The sequence below is a fragment of the Cinclus cinclus genome, chromosome 6 (genome assembly GCF_963662255.1).
Source record: "Cinclus cinclus chromosome 6, bCinCin1.1, whole genome shotgun sequence".
NCBI classification, from domain to species: domain Eukaryota; kingdom Metazoa; phylum Chordata; class Aves; order Passeriformes; family Cinclidae; genus Cinclus; species Cinclus cinclus.
This window is the reverse complement of record NC_085051.1, coordinates 52,068,047-52,085,666: the sequence shown is the minus strand read 5'-3', so window position 1 is coordinate 52,085,666 and position 17,620 is coordinate 52,068,047. Positions and strand designations below refer to the sequence as shown.

The window sequence follows — 17,620 nt, the reverse complement described above, 5'->3', positions numbered from 1 at the left end:
GCTGTTTCCTTCATTTCTTTGGTTATTTCTCTCTTCCCATGCGTATCAATGTCTCACTTAAACATCATAGCTTATTCTTTCTCAGTATCTTGGCATCTTTGTAACGAAGTGTCTGCTTTAGATTTTTATAATACCCTGTTTTGACTACTGTAGTGCTGTCTTTTGTGCCGTTTTATATTCAATTCTTTAATTCTAAATGATTGTTAATTTTCCACGCTCTCTAGTTAAAATGGTTGGGTGTTGTCTTTGAGTTCCATCACTTGCCCATAACTTATATTTAGATTGTTCCTTATTTCCTGGGTTCTCTATTTTCTGGGTTCCTCTGGCATATTAAACTCTTGATCTGTTGAATGATTCATGGCCACTTTTTTGGGGTGTTGGATGAGTTCATACTGCTACAACTTGTTCTTCCCAACCTTTATTTTAAGCTGGGACGTCTGTGTGTGCTGAAACAGGAGAGGGAGAGGAGAGGTTAGATAACATCTATTGTTACAGATGCATGAAAGAACTCTACACGGTGATCGAGTCTCTTTTATTCTTCAGTGTTCTTGCAGATGTAATTAGAATGCTTCCTTTAATTTATCCTCGAAACTTTCAGTCTTACAGCGCTCATAAATTTTTTAACCTTTCTTTCAGTCTTCATCTTTGACTACAACAAATTCAGGTAATCCAACTAGTAGTAAGTTTTGTTTTGTAGCTGTATGAATTTTCATAGCTTAAAGTTGCCAGGCTCTGACCTGACTTTTTTTGTTCAGCATGTGTTTGAAGTTTTTTGTTTTGGTGGGTTCTTTTTGTTACCTGGTCATTCTTGGGATGTAATCATATCATGATCAGGATGGTGCTGAAGTGGATTTTCAAGAATCTCCAGAAATCTTGACTTGTGAATGCCAAATTAAAATTTGTTAGTACACCTGAAGTCTAAATTTTATTTCTTCTTATTCCATATAAATGTCTATGCTGTTATTCTTACAATGCCTGATTTTCTTTCAGCTGCTGATTAAACAATAACTTGTCATCTGATCATTATAATTTTGTCCCTAGGAGAAAATTCCTCTTATTGTAGTGACATATTTTGTTCAGAGTTTACACATTGATTTTATTAATCAAATAAACATTTCAGATAATTCAGTGTTCTTTCCTGATTCTTCCCTTTATTCAATCAGTTGAAATTATCTGGGCCTTTGCTTCTTTCTTTTCACTGGATGGATCTCATAAGTGCGAGGTTAAAACCTCAGTTGTTGGTTATGTGTAGGGTATTTATTTTGTCTACAGAGCACTCTGTTGCAAAAGAATTGCAATAACAAACTTTACAGGCTTACATGGAAAAGATCTTCAGTGCTGTAAGAATGTTTTAAAATATGTAAAGGATTAAGTCTTTGTACAGTATTAGAACTCTGCCATTTAAAATTTAAACAATTCAAGTTGTTTTGAGCTCTCCACTGTCATCTGGGCTTCTCTTGTATGTGTAAAATACATTTATAGAAGAAAATATATAAACATATCCAAACAGTAGAAACATATACTATCTGAGTTCTTTAAATACCTGAAGATGTTTTCAGTAAATTTGTACAATAATGCTTTCCCTGAATTTCTCTGCCCAAGTACTTTGGTTTATTAACACTATGGCTGGTATACCATAGATATAAAGATCTTATTTTTAGATCACATGATTTTGATTTTTTTTTTGTTTGTTTTTAAGGCCAGAGAATCTATTACTTGCATTTAAGGAAAAAAAAAAAAGCAGGATGGCTATTTATTAGAATAAAAGAGTAAATCAACTTTTTTTTTTATTATTTGTAAATCAGCTAATTTTTTTTGTGCCTTTCTTGGGTATATTTTGGCCCCAGGGCAGGCTCTGATATTATTATTATAAGAGCGTATGACACAGTCAGTGTGTTTCCAGTTGCTACCAAAAAAATCCACTTGCACTGAATTCTGTGGGAGTAGTATTTAAGTAGTCTGAATTTACAATCTTCATCTTACATTTAGCAATTAAATAGGAAATTAAAACTTAAGGTGGGGATAGAGTGGTGATTTTTCCTGACAAGATGTTACTTCCTCAGTCTCAATTAGTGAAGGCTGAGGATCAGCACACTTGAAGCACTAACTGCCCAGTTATCAAATAGCAGCCAAAGCAAATCAATCCTGTGGTATCCTCCCCATTTTGGAGTCTCTGTTAGAGATTGCCTCCTTTACCCACAATGATTTTCAAATTCAGTTTCTGCTTTTAAAATAGCTCTAGATGTAAATTGTCTATATTGAGTGTATTAAATTGTGTGGCTTATTTTAAATTACTCTGCTATTTCCAATTTTTCAAACTTAGATGGCATAATTAGTTCATTTATGATGCAGCATGATTGATAATGATCAAAAACCAGAAGAAGATGATAAAAATGAGAAGAGCACAATTCTCATCTAAGTGCTGCTACTGTATTGAAGAAAGAGGGGTTGCAAGGGGAAGGTTTCTACTAATTAAAATACAAGCATTTGGCTCACAAGGGAAGAAAACACTTTTTTGTTGTTTGGTGGTGGTATTTTGTTTTTTTTTAACAGAAACAAGTATAAAAGCTGGGGAGACAAAAAGAGAGTAAGAACACAAATTGATTGTTAGTTGGAAGACAGCATTAGAATGTCCCTGCCTAAGTAACTTTTCCCTCTGCAAAATTTCTTGGCAGACTTTCTCCACTGTAAGGCTGTGTTTATACTTGTAAATTAAACATATCTGAAAATTTTCTTGGACACAAAGAGCAACTGGCATGAAATCACTCCCATCTCTGCTAGTAAATTCTCTTATCTTCCAAAACAAGGCAGTAGGACAGAAACTGCTGGAGAACTGACCTTAGAAGGAGTCCTCACACCAGGCAGGGAAGGTGGCTCCCAGAGTGCTGACTGTCACAGGCCAAGTCCCTGCCAGGGACTGTTGTCACAGGCAGCTACACTGATTTTACTGCTATCACATAGCTTGAGATACCCATAAAGGGCTGAATATGATAAAAGAGGGTTTCTGCCCTGCCCTCTCAAAATGACTGGGTTTGCACCTTTCTTGAGTAATAAGACCATGTCAAAAGCAACAGCAGCATAAAGCTAAGCAGAATTGGATTTTGCTCATTTTTTACTGAAAAAATTACCAAGGATAGAATCTGTGCTAAAAATAAAAGGAAATAGGAGGATGAGGTGGGTGAAGGGAACTAGGCACTGGGATTGGTAAGGAACAGTTAATCACAAAGCTGAAAGAGAATAAAGGAGGAAAGAAAAAAGTCAATTCTGATGGAAATTAGAAGACCTGAAAATTAATATAAGTAAAACTTTTTTGATTACCTTTATCTGCTTCATCTCTTAAACTTCTGCAGAATTAGAATTGACTGATTTTTCACATCCTTGTATCTGAAGCACTTCATTATCAAAGCCAAACAGTACTTTTGGCCCAGTGCAAATCTTACATCTGAATTTAATATGGGAATAAAGCTTTCAAATCAGAAACAGCTTTGCTTAAAACAAAACAAAAAACCAAACCAATCAACACCTTCACAAAAAAAACCCAACAAATATCCCCTGTGTTGGAGCAATGATTATGTGATACACTTGCTTTCCAAGATAATTTATTTTCAGTACATTGTAAACGAAGGGAAATTTTTTTTTGTTTCCTTGTTGTGAAAGAAGCAAAGAATAAATTCAAATACGAGTTGCTTATGTGCTGCAGCATAAAAAAAGTTAGGAAGGGCAGTGTGAAGAGGCATCATGTCTCTGAGCAAGGAGGTGGTAGTTTATTGTCCAAGAATTACTGTATTCTACTTTCTGGAATATATATTTTTGTAATCTGGGCAACAAAACTTCACTTGCTTAGGAAACAAAATACCTCTTATTTGAAAGTTTTCCATTAGTCAGAATTTAAGAAGTCAAGTAAGGATTGATAAACACTCTTCATAACAATTTCAAACATACTGAAATGGTGTCTTTTTGTTTTTAAAATACCAGTTGGTAAGATAAGAAGAGAGAACATTTTCTGATGTTCTGGAGAAACTGAGTCTTAGGGAGGGGAAGTACTATACAAGTAAACACATGAATCGACCTTTTGAAAGGTATGTATAATTAATCATAGAAATTCTACGGAAAATTGTGTTTTAAGTTCAGTGAGGAAACACAAAATGAAGACTAAGTAAAGCTTTTGAAGTACACATGAATTAAAAAGGTTTGCATGTGGTATAGAAAGACAATTCTGCTTTCCTGTTTGGCACTGGGGGGGTTATTTCCTTGAGTACTGTAATTGATGTCACCCACTGTATTAAATGGTGCCTGGCCACTGGGTTGAGGGTGAAACAAGATGAATGAGGAATAAATAGTTGATTTCTGCCTTGCCAAATGCAATCAATCTACTTGTGCTGTTTTTCTTTTAGCTGTAAATAATAATTGGAGGAAATGTGTCAGTCCTTGTGTAACACTTTTTTTCAGTCAACTAAGTACTGTTTTAATGTGGGTTAAAACCCCTGCAGTTATCCTTAGTCAGTGTATAGCATTAGTTCTCCTTCATATTTATATTTGCATCCATCATCCAGATGTTATATGGTCACAAAATAGGTGCTTTTTGTCAGTTAGGAAGATAGAGGAGAGGGCTGTGTGTAAGTAGACATAGACTTGGCGTTGTCCTCTCCAAGTATGTAAGTGCCAACATGTGCTTCTTGGGTTACTTATTTTGTATTCAGTTAAATACATCAAGTTCCTAATGAAATCACTGGGAATGACTCATTTGTACATACAAAATGAAATGGGACATTTTGCTCTTAGGTGAGATTTCAAGATGTAACTCAGAGCTTCAAAGCATATCTGTTGAAAAAAGAGAACCATCTTCAGGTAATGTGCCTTCTGATTCTCTTTTATATTGTTAGAGGTATGTTGGTCCATTTGTACACTACCTACAACTGACAGAATTGTCCACTTTATGATGCAAAGAGTATTTAAACTCTCTGCTTAACTGTATCAAGGGCAGATGTATACAACTCAGTGGTAAGGCACTGCAGACTCTCTTTCATCTTTTCATCTAAAACATCTTTTAGGCCTTTAACACTTTGATAAATTGACTGACAAATTCTTTTGATGAAGTGAATTTTTTTAACAACTGACAATAACATTATTTTAAACAGAACCTGCCCATAAAATGTATTTCTTGTTTCAAAGTGGAAAATACTGTTTTGGTGTTTAGCTGACTGGGAAAAGACGTATGTCCTGCTCTGATCCATTCAATAGTGTGCAAAGCTCTTTGTTTCCTTCTTCCTCCCTAGAGTTTCTGTAGCATGGGCTTTTTGTTTATTAAAGCCTAGGAGGGCAATGAAATAATATACACAATAATTGAATAGTGTCTATTTTTCATGGAAGAGGTTTCCATGAAAACTTAATTTTAAATGTTAAATTTGGCAATGCATCCCAATGAGCAATGTTTGGAATGTATGCTACATCCACAGAGTAAACAATATCATCCATACTCTTATGCAACACAAAATTCCTGCTGGGTAGCTCCTTGGCATGGTAACTGGTGTCTGGAGCACAATACATCACTACTTTTCTTCTTGGGGTAAGCCCACCAACTCCAAGCTGCAAGAAGGAGTAAAGCCATTTACTAATTATTACCAATAAAGAAGCAGCAAGCAAACAATTTATTGGGCCCTGCATTTGAAAATTCAGTGACAGACTAAAGTTCTGACAGCCTCATGGCAGGGGAAAACATTAATTATAATCCAGTCCCTCGCTGCAAGTCAGTCTTCCTCTTTTCTGTTGAATTCAACTTTAGTGTAGAACAAGTGAATAATCTGAGATAAGTACAAGCACTAAGGAGGCTGAGTCCACATCCTACTATCTTTATGTTCACATCAAGTTGTTTTGGATGCATGGTGCATAGATTTCTTTCTTCTTTATTCCTGTAGTTGAACAATATCCAGTAACTTTTGAGTCTAGAGACAACTTGCAGATTCTTAACCAGCTTTTTATTTCAACAGAAAGAAAAAAACAACACGTTTCTCAAAATCTGAAGTCTACATGTCTGCCTTTGTTAAGAAAGTCTGATGTAGCTCTTGCTTTCTGTGGCTCTTTTCCAACAGACCAAAATATTTCAACATTAGTATTAAAATTAAAAACTAAATATATGCTAAGCATAGTTAAATTTGATTTCATAATAGGTAAGATTTGCTGGTGATATCAACCCACGTCCCATATCTAGTTAGTGCTTTAACTGTTCACCATGGCTCAGTACTCTGGTTAGGCACACTCAGAGCTTATCTGCTGAAATAACCCCTGCTACTTAAGGACCTTGACTTATCAGTTTGAACTAGGGATCAAGGCAAACTACTTGGCAGTATCATTTCATAGGCAACTCACAGACACCCCTGTGTAAGTAGTTGAAGTTCAGGTCTCAGAATTAGGCAGTAGCTGAGCTATGCTTTTGGAAAGTGGTGTCAGTGATAAAGTTGGGTTCCTTGCCTCATTAAGCACCTCAGACAGAACATGTCCCCAGAAGACTCTCACAGTGATCACGTTTTATGACAGCATTTACTCCATTACTGCATGGTACATTTCATCACTGTGCAACAGCAGACATGTCCTTCATTATTCAAATACTTGACACAAAACTTGTTGACTGCTCTGAAATATTTTTTCTTGCCCTTCAGGCTCTTTTTTTTTTTTTTCCCCAAGGGTCGGTACTACTCAGTACTACGCTGTTATTGCTGGGCCCGTTTTCTACAAATACATGGGAAGCTGCTAATCCTGTCGGCAGCTTGGCTTTCTGGAATTCTCAGCCTCAGCTGCTGTGTGTTAACTAAGTGCAATCCAGCTGGCCAGCCATCTTGCTGAGCTCCTGCAGTCTGTCTGCAAGCTGAACTGCAGATTGTACCCTCAACCTTTTATTGGCTGGGTTAACACAGCATTGCAGGGGAGATGGACTGTAATGCAATTATCTTACAAGAAAAACCAAAGACCTAAAGATGTCTGCCTCTGCAGGGCAGTGAAATGGAAAATAAAGTGTCAGATGTATTACATCATGATTATACTTTAAATTGCTGTTGTCAGCAAAGTAGTGATTCCAGCCAGATACTCATTGCCGTGCAGTAGAACACTACTGGAGTTCTAAGTAGAAAGTATTGTCACATATAGTGTAATGGCTTTCCTTTCTTTTACTGTAAGCTTGTACCAGTTAATTTACTGGAAATTTCTTGATACTGAACAGTGTGATATGCCCAGAAAACATGCCTTCAGAAAGCTTCATGGAATAAATCAATTAACTTCTGCAGCGGATGCTTTGGATAGCATAAACTAAAATTATGATACCTCAGATGTAAGTTTAAAAACTTCCATGAGACAGTATCAATTAAAAATGAACACATGCATTTTAATACCGATTAAACTACATACTTTTTTCCTACGCTGTGTACAAATCAATGTGCAAGTTTTATTTCTAGCTTAAAGTCTCCTTATTTGTTTCTGCAGTGATGAAAACCCTGGCTCCCTTTCACTGGTATGTGAACTGAAGTCCATGAATATTTATGAGCTGATGAAAGGTATGTAGCATATACTTAGGAAACACAAACTGTCCTTGGATAGATCACAAAGTGGAATTAATTATTTTTCACTTGGTTGTTCATTGTTACAGATTATAAAACTCATAGAGAATTTTGTGGTGTACTGCTTTACCCTTTAATTCTTGCCAGTGGAATATACCCAATTATTTATGGCAGGGTTGCATGCAGGTTTCCCAAGAGTCAAGTCCATAGCCATCTATTCTACAGTCAGACAACCTTGACTGCAAAACACAAAATAATTGCTGTATATAACCAAATTATGTAATTATGTAACAAAAAAAAAATTAAACTTAAATACATTCTTTGTTAGGTCAGGGCCACAGAGAGGTAGTAAGAAAATTATTCCCATTTGTTTCAAAACTGTTGAATCAATAAATAAGAATTTTTAGTTTTTAAGCCTTAGAAAAAAGTCTTTCATTAAGTTTTCTTCCTAAAATAACATTGTTCCCTCATACCTCCTATATTTAAAAATTCTGGAGCTGAACAAAAGCTGATTTAAAACCAGTTTTTGTATGAACAGTAAAGGAATTTGATACAGCAAATGAAAGGGCTTAAAATTCATAAGAGGATTCTAAACAGTTGAGAGTTTAATTTAAATAACTGAACGTGCAACTGTCATTCAGTGTAATGCAATAAAGCCTTGCTCCTGAACCTGACATTGGTGACACTGAATATTCATATCTCTAACAAAAGGAGTACCTCTGTTTCTGACCTACATAAGAATTAAAGATTCTTTAATTAAATGAGATTAAAATTGAGTTATTTGCTGATTGCTGAAGTAGACATTGGTGTGTACTAGTTTTAATATGACATTTTGGGTTTGCTATATTTAGCATGGTATTCAGAGAAATTCAGAGAAATATTCTGGTATATATGGTATTCAGGAAATGAGAATTATCATTTCAGTATGTTCTGATTTTTTTATTATTTAAAATACAAGTGCTTTCAAAGTTTTTCAGAAGATTATTGTTTTCACACCATTTAGTTGTAGTAGCCTCCTTTTCTATAGCATGGTGAATCAGTTCAAAATGAAATTTGTGTTGAATAGTAATCTGAAATGCTGCAGTTAGGGATTATCTGAACATTAATCTGGGTTTACCTGAACTTCTATAAATTGCTGATTCTTCTTTATGGTCTGAATTTTGGGCACTGAACTGTGTTTACCATGATACAGTGCCTTATTTTTAATGATGTATAAGGTGATGGCACATGGGGTGAAGCTTGTCAAATCATAGAATAGAATAGAAAAGTGAACTGAAGTGGACTGAAAATGAATTTTTGACAAGGAGTATAGAGACACTTCTGTAATTAGGAGGACAGTTCACTGTAATGCTACTAATGTGGAAAATTGATACTTCTGGGTTTTTTCCTTAAAGAAACACCAGGTCCATGTTACTTCAGTCAAGCCTATTGGTCTTTACATACAAATTAATTGCTGTTAATTTATAGTGGAAGCATTTAATAACTGAAAAACAGTTTTGCCCTTTGTTTAGTCAACAGCAGTTTGGTCATTTTAAAGCAATGAAAAAAGTGGCTGAGAGAGAGGTGTGGAGGATCTCTCGAGAAATTATAAAGCCTCAGGTTGCACTGCCTTAGGATTCACTGCACCATTACTGCCAAATAAGGTTTCTCCAGTGATAAATCTGGAAGTCGAAGAGCATCTGCTCCAGATTTTTCTAGTGACATGTAATGAAAAAGCAATTGAGCGTGACTTCCTTTAATGAAGGCCTGATTCCTTAAATAGGAATAATAATCTAAATTAATTTGAATAGCTGCATTTTATATCTTTTCTACTATAAATGACAAAAGTCCTGATGTTGAAAGCACCATTTATCTCTATGGGGCACTACTACTACAATTCCCAATGTAAATGGTACTCTGTTCCAAGTGCTTTGTGATCTAATCCTGCTCAGTGGATTATGTGGCTGCCTGGAGGAGCACTGTAATCAGTTGGGAACACAAGTCCTGCTGGCTGCTGGAGCTCTGGCCTCAATGAGTTACTGTCCTGATAATCTCACTCCTCCTCCCCAGCCAATTACTCATACTACTGTCATCACACAGATCAGTACCTGCTTTGTTTTTCAAAAATGTGATCATTTCTGCCTGCATTGATGGCATTTCAGCGTTACATAAAGGCATTACAGCAAGATTAAAAGGCCTTTGGAGCCTATAAAAGAAAAAAGCTGAGCAGTTACTGAATGGCCCTGAAAAATAGATAAATTTTATAACTGTAATTATTGCCTAACAGCAACAGCAAGCTAAACTGCATAGGTTAGCCTTTAATTTGCAATTCAGATGTGAATCACAGTCCTTTAACCATAGCAGTCACTTGAGGTGATTGATACAAATCTTCAACCTGAAGGATAATTACTTTGAGTAGAGAGGAAATGAGGTATTTAGAACTGAAATATTTCAGTTCTGCTAGAACTTGGGGCAATAGAAACTGCAAGTAAAAAATAAGGCATTTTACAGAGTATTGAATTGACAATTGGTAGCTGAGCTATTCTGGGGCATACTGAAATATAAATAATGTCAGAAGTTGAGTGGAAAATCATTTAGCTATAAATGACAGAAGTAGTGTAATTAAAAAAGGTGATATCAATGCACTTCTGGAGGCTGAAGACTGTGGTATTTGCGTTCTATTTGTTCTTTACTAAAAAGAACTCACACAACTTGAAATTTTATTCTAGGAAGGAGAAAGCCATTGCCTGAAAAAAAAAAAAAAATCGGGAACAACATGTACCAGGTATGCAAATCTCTAGATTGAGTACAGAGGTAAAAGGCCTGGTTCAGCAACAGCTTTACAGCAAATGTACAGCACACATTTATTTCAGGGTATTCTCTTGGTAGAAACAGAATTGTCTGGGGCAGCAGCTGGCTGCTGCAGGGAGAGGAAAGGCCTTGTCCCAGACACATCTTTGCCTGCAGCAGAGCCCTGGGAGGCAGCAGGCTGCCAGAGCTGCTGCCAGCACCCCAAAGGAGCTCTAGTACCTGCTGCAGGAAGCCCTTCTGGGAGGGGATGGCCCTTGCAATCCTCTGATAGCCCTGGTGAGAGCAGAAGCAGAAAGCCTGGCCTCTCCTTCCTGGACTTTCCCATTCCCCATGTCCATTTCTATAGCTGTCGTTTCACCATGATGGCAAAATTTCATTTTTTACTAATGTTAAGTTTGAAAAAAGTGCTGGTTTCTTTAATTATTTTTTTTTTAATAACTGGAAGCACTGATAATGTTTATCTTCTTACTGAATTCTCTTCTGTGTTTGTAGTAGTTCAGAAATGGGATATTTCAGAGAGATGGGCAGCAAGAAAACGTAACAGTAAAGGTAATTAATTTTATGTGAGGATATTTAACTGAAAGTGAAGTATGTAAGTATTTGTCTTTTTACCCTGAGAAGGTAATGTTTATTCATTAATAAAAGTGCAGGTTTTTAAGAAATGTATTGACAGTTACTATATTCCTGATCAAGGGGAATGAACAAACCATTTTGTTACTGGCTAAAACCTGAAATGACTAACATACATTACACCCTGCATGTGTTCCCTCCAACCTAAAAACTTGTTCTTTATCCTCTGTCAATATATATATTTGTTTCTGGTTAATCTACACACTGGAAATAGGGTTTAGTTTTGCAGCTCTTTCTTCAATTCCTACATTTAGTGGAAGTTACACAAACAAAAGAGAGCAGAAGATAGTGGCTTTCAGAAGATGTAATTGTAACCATCTCTCCTGACAGTTTCAGAAAGTTATTTTACTAATGTTTGAAAAGCAAGGATTTTTAAATTCAGTTTATCAAATTTTACTTTCTGAAAATAAATTTTTCTTTTGAGTCATTGAAGTATACAGGAGAAGCCAAAGCCACCTATTATAGTACTGCTAAACAGAAAAACTAATAATTTAATCTAGATATCATACTTAGCAGCCTTTCCTTCTGTGAGAGTCCCCATGCTCTTAGACCTTTCTTTTCATGATGTACAGAACAGTGTTTGCATTACATACTATGGACACAGATATCCTCATGCCTGGAGCTACTTTGTATTTTAACACAGCTTTACTGCTGTGTTACTACTACCCCTGGATTTTGGAAAGTTTATTCTATTTTACAGTCATTGCTTGACTATCTTACTGTTTGTAATTTGTGGGAATACTTTATTTTTGCAGCAGAACACCCTAAAGTTAAGAGACTTTGGATCTTGTAGGAGTATGTATTCTCAGCAGGCACACAGTACCTCCCCACGCTGGTCCTGAGCACCTGAATGTTTGCTTATAAATGGGCTCTATAGTTACAAAACTGGCATGTGGAGTCCTGGCTATGTTTTCTATGAAATCACAAGGTACTGTGTTCAGTGGAGGGTTTTGCTTATCGCTAATCAAGATAATCAAAGGTAAATAACTCAACTTAGGAGCATGTGGTTTGGGTAATATGATCTTTGCTTCATGGATTTGTAGAAGAAACTTCTGTGCTTAGTCTGCAGGGTTCATGAGGCAATAATCCCATCTGGTCTGGCACTCTCTTCACCCTGTGGCAGGTTAGTAATAAAGCAGTTCAAGAGAAATAAACATTTTTTAACTTTTTTCCCCAGTGTTTTCATATTGAGTAAAAATGTACTTTCTCTGCTTTATCTCTGTGAAGAGTATGGCTCATTTCCTCTCATGAGCATCACAAATTACCCTCAGTCTTGTTAATGCACTTAATGGTAAAATGTTTCCCACTTTTTTGGACTTACTGATAGTTTCTGCAAAACCAGAGGAAATTGGAGAATACAATCCCTCTGATTTACGACTTTGATTTATAGTATAGTGTGTCTAAGACCCCTGAGCTCTTAAGATCTTATGTGCTGGTATATTTTCAAATCGGGTTCTGATAAAGGAAGAGTTCAGGAAAACACCAATTTAAGTCTTTTAAGATTTTTGGTGATCGTGAAACTGTAACTCAAGTAGTTGGTCACTGGTCTTCAAGAAAAAAGGAAAAATACCCACCATGAGTATTTCTCCAATATCTTTGTGCCCTAGCAACAGCAGCAGTTCTTTATTCTCCTCCCACACTGCTGTCTCTGATATGCAACCAGGACTGATAACATTTGCTTTGCTTCTTTCCTCCTCCACATGGCAAGTGCAGCTGCTGCCATCACCATCACATTAAATGACAACCATTATGCTTTGCCTGCTAACTTGTAGAAACATTTCTACTTCTCCAGCCAGAAAACTGTTAAAAGAAAAATCCCAAATGTGGCAGTGCTCTTGCAAAGTAAATTGTGACCAAAAGCTTTAAGAATGCCTCATTTTTTCATTTCAGCTTGAATAAGCTGGGCTTTGTAGCTTTGTAAGAAAATTACATGCTACAAACTTACATTTTCTTAGGGAAAAAAACTCAAAGATAATTTCCTTGTAGTTTCAGCTCAATGTAACCACTGAATGTTTTCAGAGACCTTATAGATTTGTTTAAGAGATAAGGGAGGGGTGCTTATTGGAAATTAATGAATTGAAAGAGATACAGCCTTGCCAAACTAAAGGCAATTATGGACAGGTTTGTTTCTTTTTCAGTGCTTTCTCCAGTTGTTGCTGTTGAATGGTCCCATAAGCCTTTATGTTTTATAGTACACTGTATAAGAACTTTCAGTCTTTTACTCAGCCATGCTGATCTTTCAAATCTTGTTTCCCTTTCTGTTCCCTTTAAATCATGATTCCTGGATCGCACTTTTCAGTGGCTTGCACAGTTCTTTTGTCTTTGTTACAGATTTACATTCGATGACAGCACATTTTTTAGTTCACACAGAAGCTAGTCCCAGCTGCATGTCTTGATGCAGCTGCACAATGTGAATCAGATCTTTTCTCTCCTTCCTCTACTCTAGGCTTTGTGAAGACACTCAGCAGTGTGCAGCCAGCTGTTTGATTGAATTTGCAAACAGTTAGAAGTTTCTCATGTCTACAAAGGGGCTGAGTGTTTTGCTTTCAAGAATCATGTGGTGCTACTGAAGTGTTCCTTAAATTATAAGACCAAGGAAAAAAGCAACAAGTGCAGGAAATAAATGTTGGTGGACCTGACTAAAGTCAGATTGCTCTAATATGATAACGATGTTTTCAAGGACTCTGTGCAAGTTTTGTATTAACTGAGGATCAAGCTCAGGAATGCAATTCAAATTATCATCTTTCCAGTATTGCTGCTTGTAAAGAACCTGTGTTAGGAATGGAGTGTTATAAATACATTTCTAATGTGCATATACAGCAAGAGGGACTGCTTGATTCTGCTGTTTTAAGACAGCAGAACACACTGTTTTCTAGGATCTACCACTTTACTAGAAGTAAACACAATCCCAGATCCATTGCCCTTCACCACAAGGGATGATCTCTTCACATATTTTGCCCCAAACCAGGAGGAGAGGGCAGCCACAGATTTCCATTTAATAACCCAAGCTACTCCTTCAATCCAAACCAGCAGCTGTGTTGCTCTGCTGCTCACATTATCCTCCAGTTGTTATGTATTAAACTATCCACAAATGAATAATTCTAACATGTTATCTTCTTCATAAAAGAAGGGGTTTTTAAATCAAAAGTGACAGTTTAACTGTGTCTTCTCTAGTGCTAATACCATCTCTTACCTTGCAGTTTCCAGCCTCTTTTTCTTGGATCTAACAAGCCCATATTTCAAAAATCCATTAAGTGATAGGCACTCCTGGTAACAAAACTTCAAAAGTTCAAGCACTAAGTATGCACTCCCCTAGTTACTAATCTCACTGTTTCAATAGCCATGATAGAGCTGTACAGCTGTGTACAATTTCTGTTCAGGGAGCCACCACAAAAACCTAAACCTGTGCTGACCCAAGAGCAGTGTCTTCTATCCCTACCCAGAAACAGTCACCCATTCATTAACTTTACAGGCAGAGCAGAGAACATCTGAGCCTATCTTGATCTTATTTGGCCTTTTATTTTCATAGTATCTTTAAGGCCAGTGACATAAAATTTTAGGAAAGTAAAGGGTTTTTTTCAAGTACTACTTACTTTTCCCTAATAAATAATTACCTACGTTAGGTGAATTCTTTCTTTTCAGTAAATTGTAATCCTCTCTGAATATGCCTGATTAAATGTTTTTCTTAGCTTGATTAACACAGAATTTTGAGTTTTGAATCCTCCCTTTAAAGAAAGGAAAAGTCTTCTCTTGTGCACAAATTGCCTTTCAAAGGTTTCTACTTCCTGTGTGCAGTGATTAAAATATGACCCCAACGAGAGAACTGCTGCCCATCAAACCTTACAGCACCCTTATTTTCAAGAACTCTGGCAAATGACTTCAAATCACTTCAGTTTTGAAGACTAAAGTCAAAAGGTGAGGGGAGCGTTCTGTCCATGTTTCAGGTGCTGTGAAATTAAATTTGTTTCCAGTGCTAGTCCTTGTCTTGTCAATCATGAACATAATTCAGTCAACATAGTTTTTTGCATTGAGTCCAAACCTTACCTAAAACACTGTTGATGCTTGTCTCTATTCTTTTTGTCCCAACCTTTTTAAGACAGCCAATACATGAGCTTCTACCATGCACAAAAAATTAAGAGTAGTATGAAATACGTCAAGGCAAGTACCTCAGTACTTGTGGCAAATCTCAAAGGCAAGTCCAAGACAAGTAGTATTTAAGTGGAAAAACTGTCAGCTGGTTTAGAGAAAGTAATTTGTAGCACTGAGCTTGTTAGCTAGAAACAAATGTTTTACCTAAGCTGATTACTTGGGTTTATTCTGTCTGCCTAAACACAGATCTTTATTTGGTCAGATGCAGTTCCCCCTCCTCGCAAATCCCTGACATACACAGTTAGAATTTAGATGCTCTGATACCTCATAATTCCTTCTGTAGGCTCTTGTTAGGGTTGCTGTTACTTAAAGGATCAGCTCCACCTTTATTTTTAAAAATAATCACCTGTTTTTTATGTCTGCCTTGAGTTTAAAAGTTTTCCAGATGAAATGTGGCAGAGACAGGAATTACGCTTTTGCCTCTTCAGGGCTTCAGTCTATATTTTGAGCAAATATAATATTTTAAAAGAAACTTTATTATCTATATACAGGGTAATTTCGGGGGAAATTCTAAATGTGTATTTGACATGATATAAATAATAATTAACATCTGATTTAAAATTCTGGCAAACTAAAACCGTTTATATATCAGCTATGTGAAAAATACTCTGTATTCACCTGCTGTATCAACAAGGTGAGGTGGAAGTTAGTACTGCCTGGAAAACTTTCAAAAACAGGTTTTTCTCAAAAAAACCCACAAAAAACCTCCACAAATTAGCAAAGAACAATTTTAATTTATTTTCTGCTATACTCAGCTTTGAAAGCATGGACTCTCCTACAAAAGCCGCTTTTCCCATGAATTTAGTTCTTGGGTTCATCAGTGTAGGTTTTCTAAGAAGTTCCTTTAGTCAAGATTTCAAGAAACATCAAGTAAGGCAAGTAATTTTTGAAAAGGAATGAGGTAAAGCTGTCATTAGCTGAGGGTTTTTTAATTTCTGATAATTTGGGTTTTCTCTTCTAATTGTATTTGTTAGGGTCCTCTCAGAAAGAAATTTAATCTTATTTTAAAAGCATTCTTTTAGGAAAGTCCAAGAAAAAAAAAACAAATCACCATGGGCCTCCGCTGGGAGAATTACCAAAATTAATTTTTTTCTAGAGTAGCCAAATCGATTACCTGTCCTGCTTCTACATTACATTCAGTTTTCTAGGGACCTGAGGAAGGTGATGGAACCCCTGTGTTCCAGTCTGTCAGATTTATTGGATCAAATACTGAGGTGTAGACTCTCACTTGCCCACTGAAGCACATTTGAAACTTCTGTTGTTTCTTCAACAGTCTGAGAAACAGAAGGCACTTCAGTCTTCCCTGAAACATTTCCATTTGCCTGTTATAGAAGGAATAGAAGTGAGGAAAAGCCTGGCTATGCAGTGAGAGACCCAGTCATACTTCTGTTGTTAGAGACCTAAAAAGAACAGCAGTGCCTGATTTTGCCTTGCTCTGACAATTTGTAGGAAAACCCCACAAGGTTTGATGGCTGCTTTCCTACCATTTTGATATTCTTTTCCTGAAGGGGGTCAATATTTAATTAAAGCATTGTTCTAGCAGAGCACAGAGAGTATTCTGCATTGAACTTCCTAAGTACTTGTTCCTTTTAGAACCTGGTGGAGGAGGAGGTTGGTTAAAAATAACATGAAAGGATTCTTTGAGTTCAAGTATTAGGAATGGAATGTTATCTACAGAATTTAAGTTTTCAAATTGTATTACAAATGACAGCTAACTACTGGGTTTTTTTGTTGTTTTTTTTTGTTTGTTTGTTTGTTTGTTTGGTTTGTTTTGTTTTTTTTTTAGATTTAAGGGTTTGGTTTTTTGTTTTATTTTTTCAGTTGGCTCTGGAAGTTATTCCCCTCTTGTACTCAGGTTTTACTGAGAGTATGTAAATCGTATGTGCAATTGTATGAGATACTTGACTTTGATGTAGTTTCTGTAATTGCTAAGTATTTTTATGTAACTATAATCTAACTCAAAGATAAACCAACTTTTTAGCTGATTCAAAAGCAAGTAAAACTTAGTCATAGTTTGCTTCAAGCAGTTGATCTTAACATTAATGTAAGATAAGAGGGACTGATAATACAGCCAGTTGCTTAAAAGAGCAGTAAAAGCAAATAGCTCATCATGCTTCAGAAATCTGGCACACAGCTCATTGGTAACAATTTAACATAAAGGCCTAGTAAGAGTAAAAAATTATGCCTGTTATGTTCTCAGCTCTTCTTCTGAGATTCTGCAGGGTTGTGCATTTGTGAAAACAATTATTCTTCTCACTCACTTTGAGGTGTTCCAGTAAGTGGGCTTTTTGCTGTGATTTGTTGATTGGTTGATTGTTTTTGTATGAAAAGGCATCTCAACATTTGTAAGGTTCTGTTGTGACTGGATTAGATCCTAATCCTTGTTCAGGTAAATTTTGGACATTTTGGACAACTCTGAGCATGCCCAAATTCCACACTGTAGCTTTTCCATGTGGAAAAGCTCACGAGACTCAAGTTCTTTATGAATCCTTTTGACATCTACT

The 17,620-nt window shown here is 36.3% G+C and overlaps 1 protein-coding gene across 1 annotated transcript; it reads left to right on the top strand.

The window, feature by feature from the left end:
- The first annotated feature begins 1,622 nt into the window (after positions 1 to 1,622).
- On the top strand, positions 1,623 to 17,620 carry MOK (MOK protein kinase). Its single transcript, XM_062495403.1, is given in 13 exon segments — positions 1,623 to 1,629; positions 3,992 to 4,079; positions 5,783 to 5,854; positions 7,474 to 7,544; positions 10,256 to 10,340; positions 10,838 to 10,886; positions 11,723 to 11,895; positions 14,168 to 14,196; positions 14,199 to 14,267; positions 14,770 to 14,859; positions 15,080 to 15,185; positions 16,213 to 16,330; positions 16,390 to 17,620. Coding segments are annotated over 13 exon segments (1,053 nt in total). The 3' UTR covers positions 16,486 to 17,620.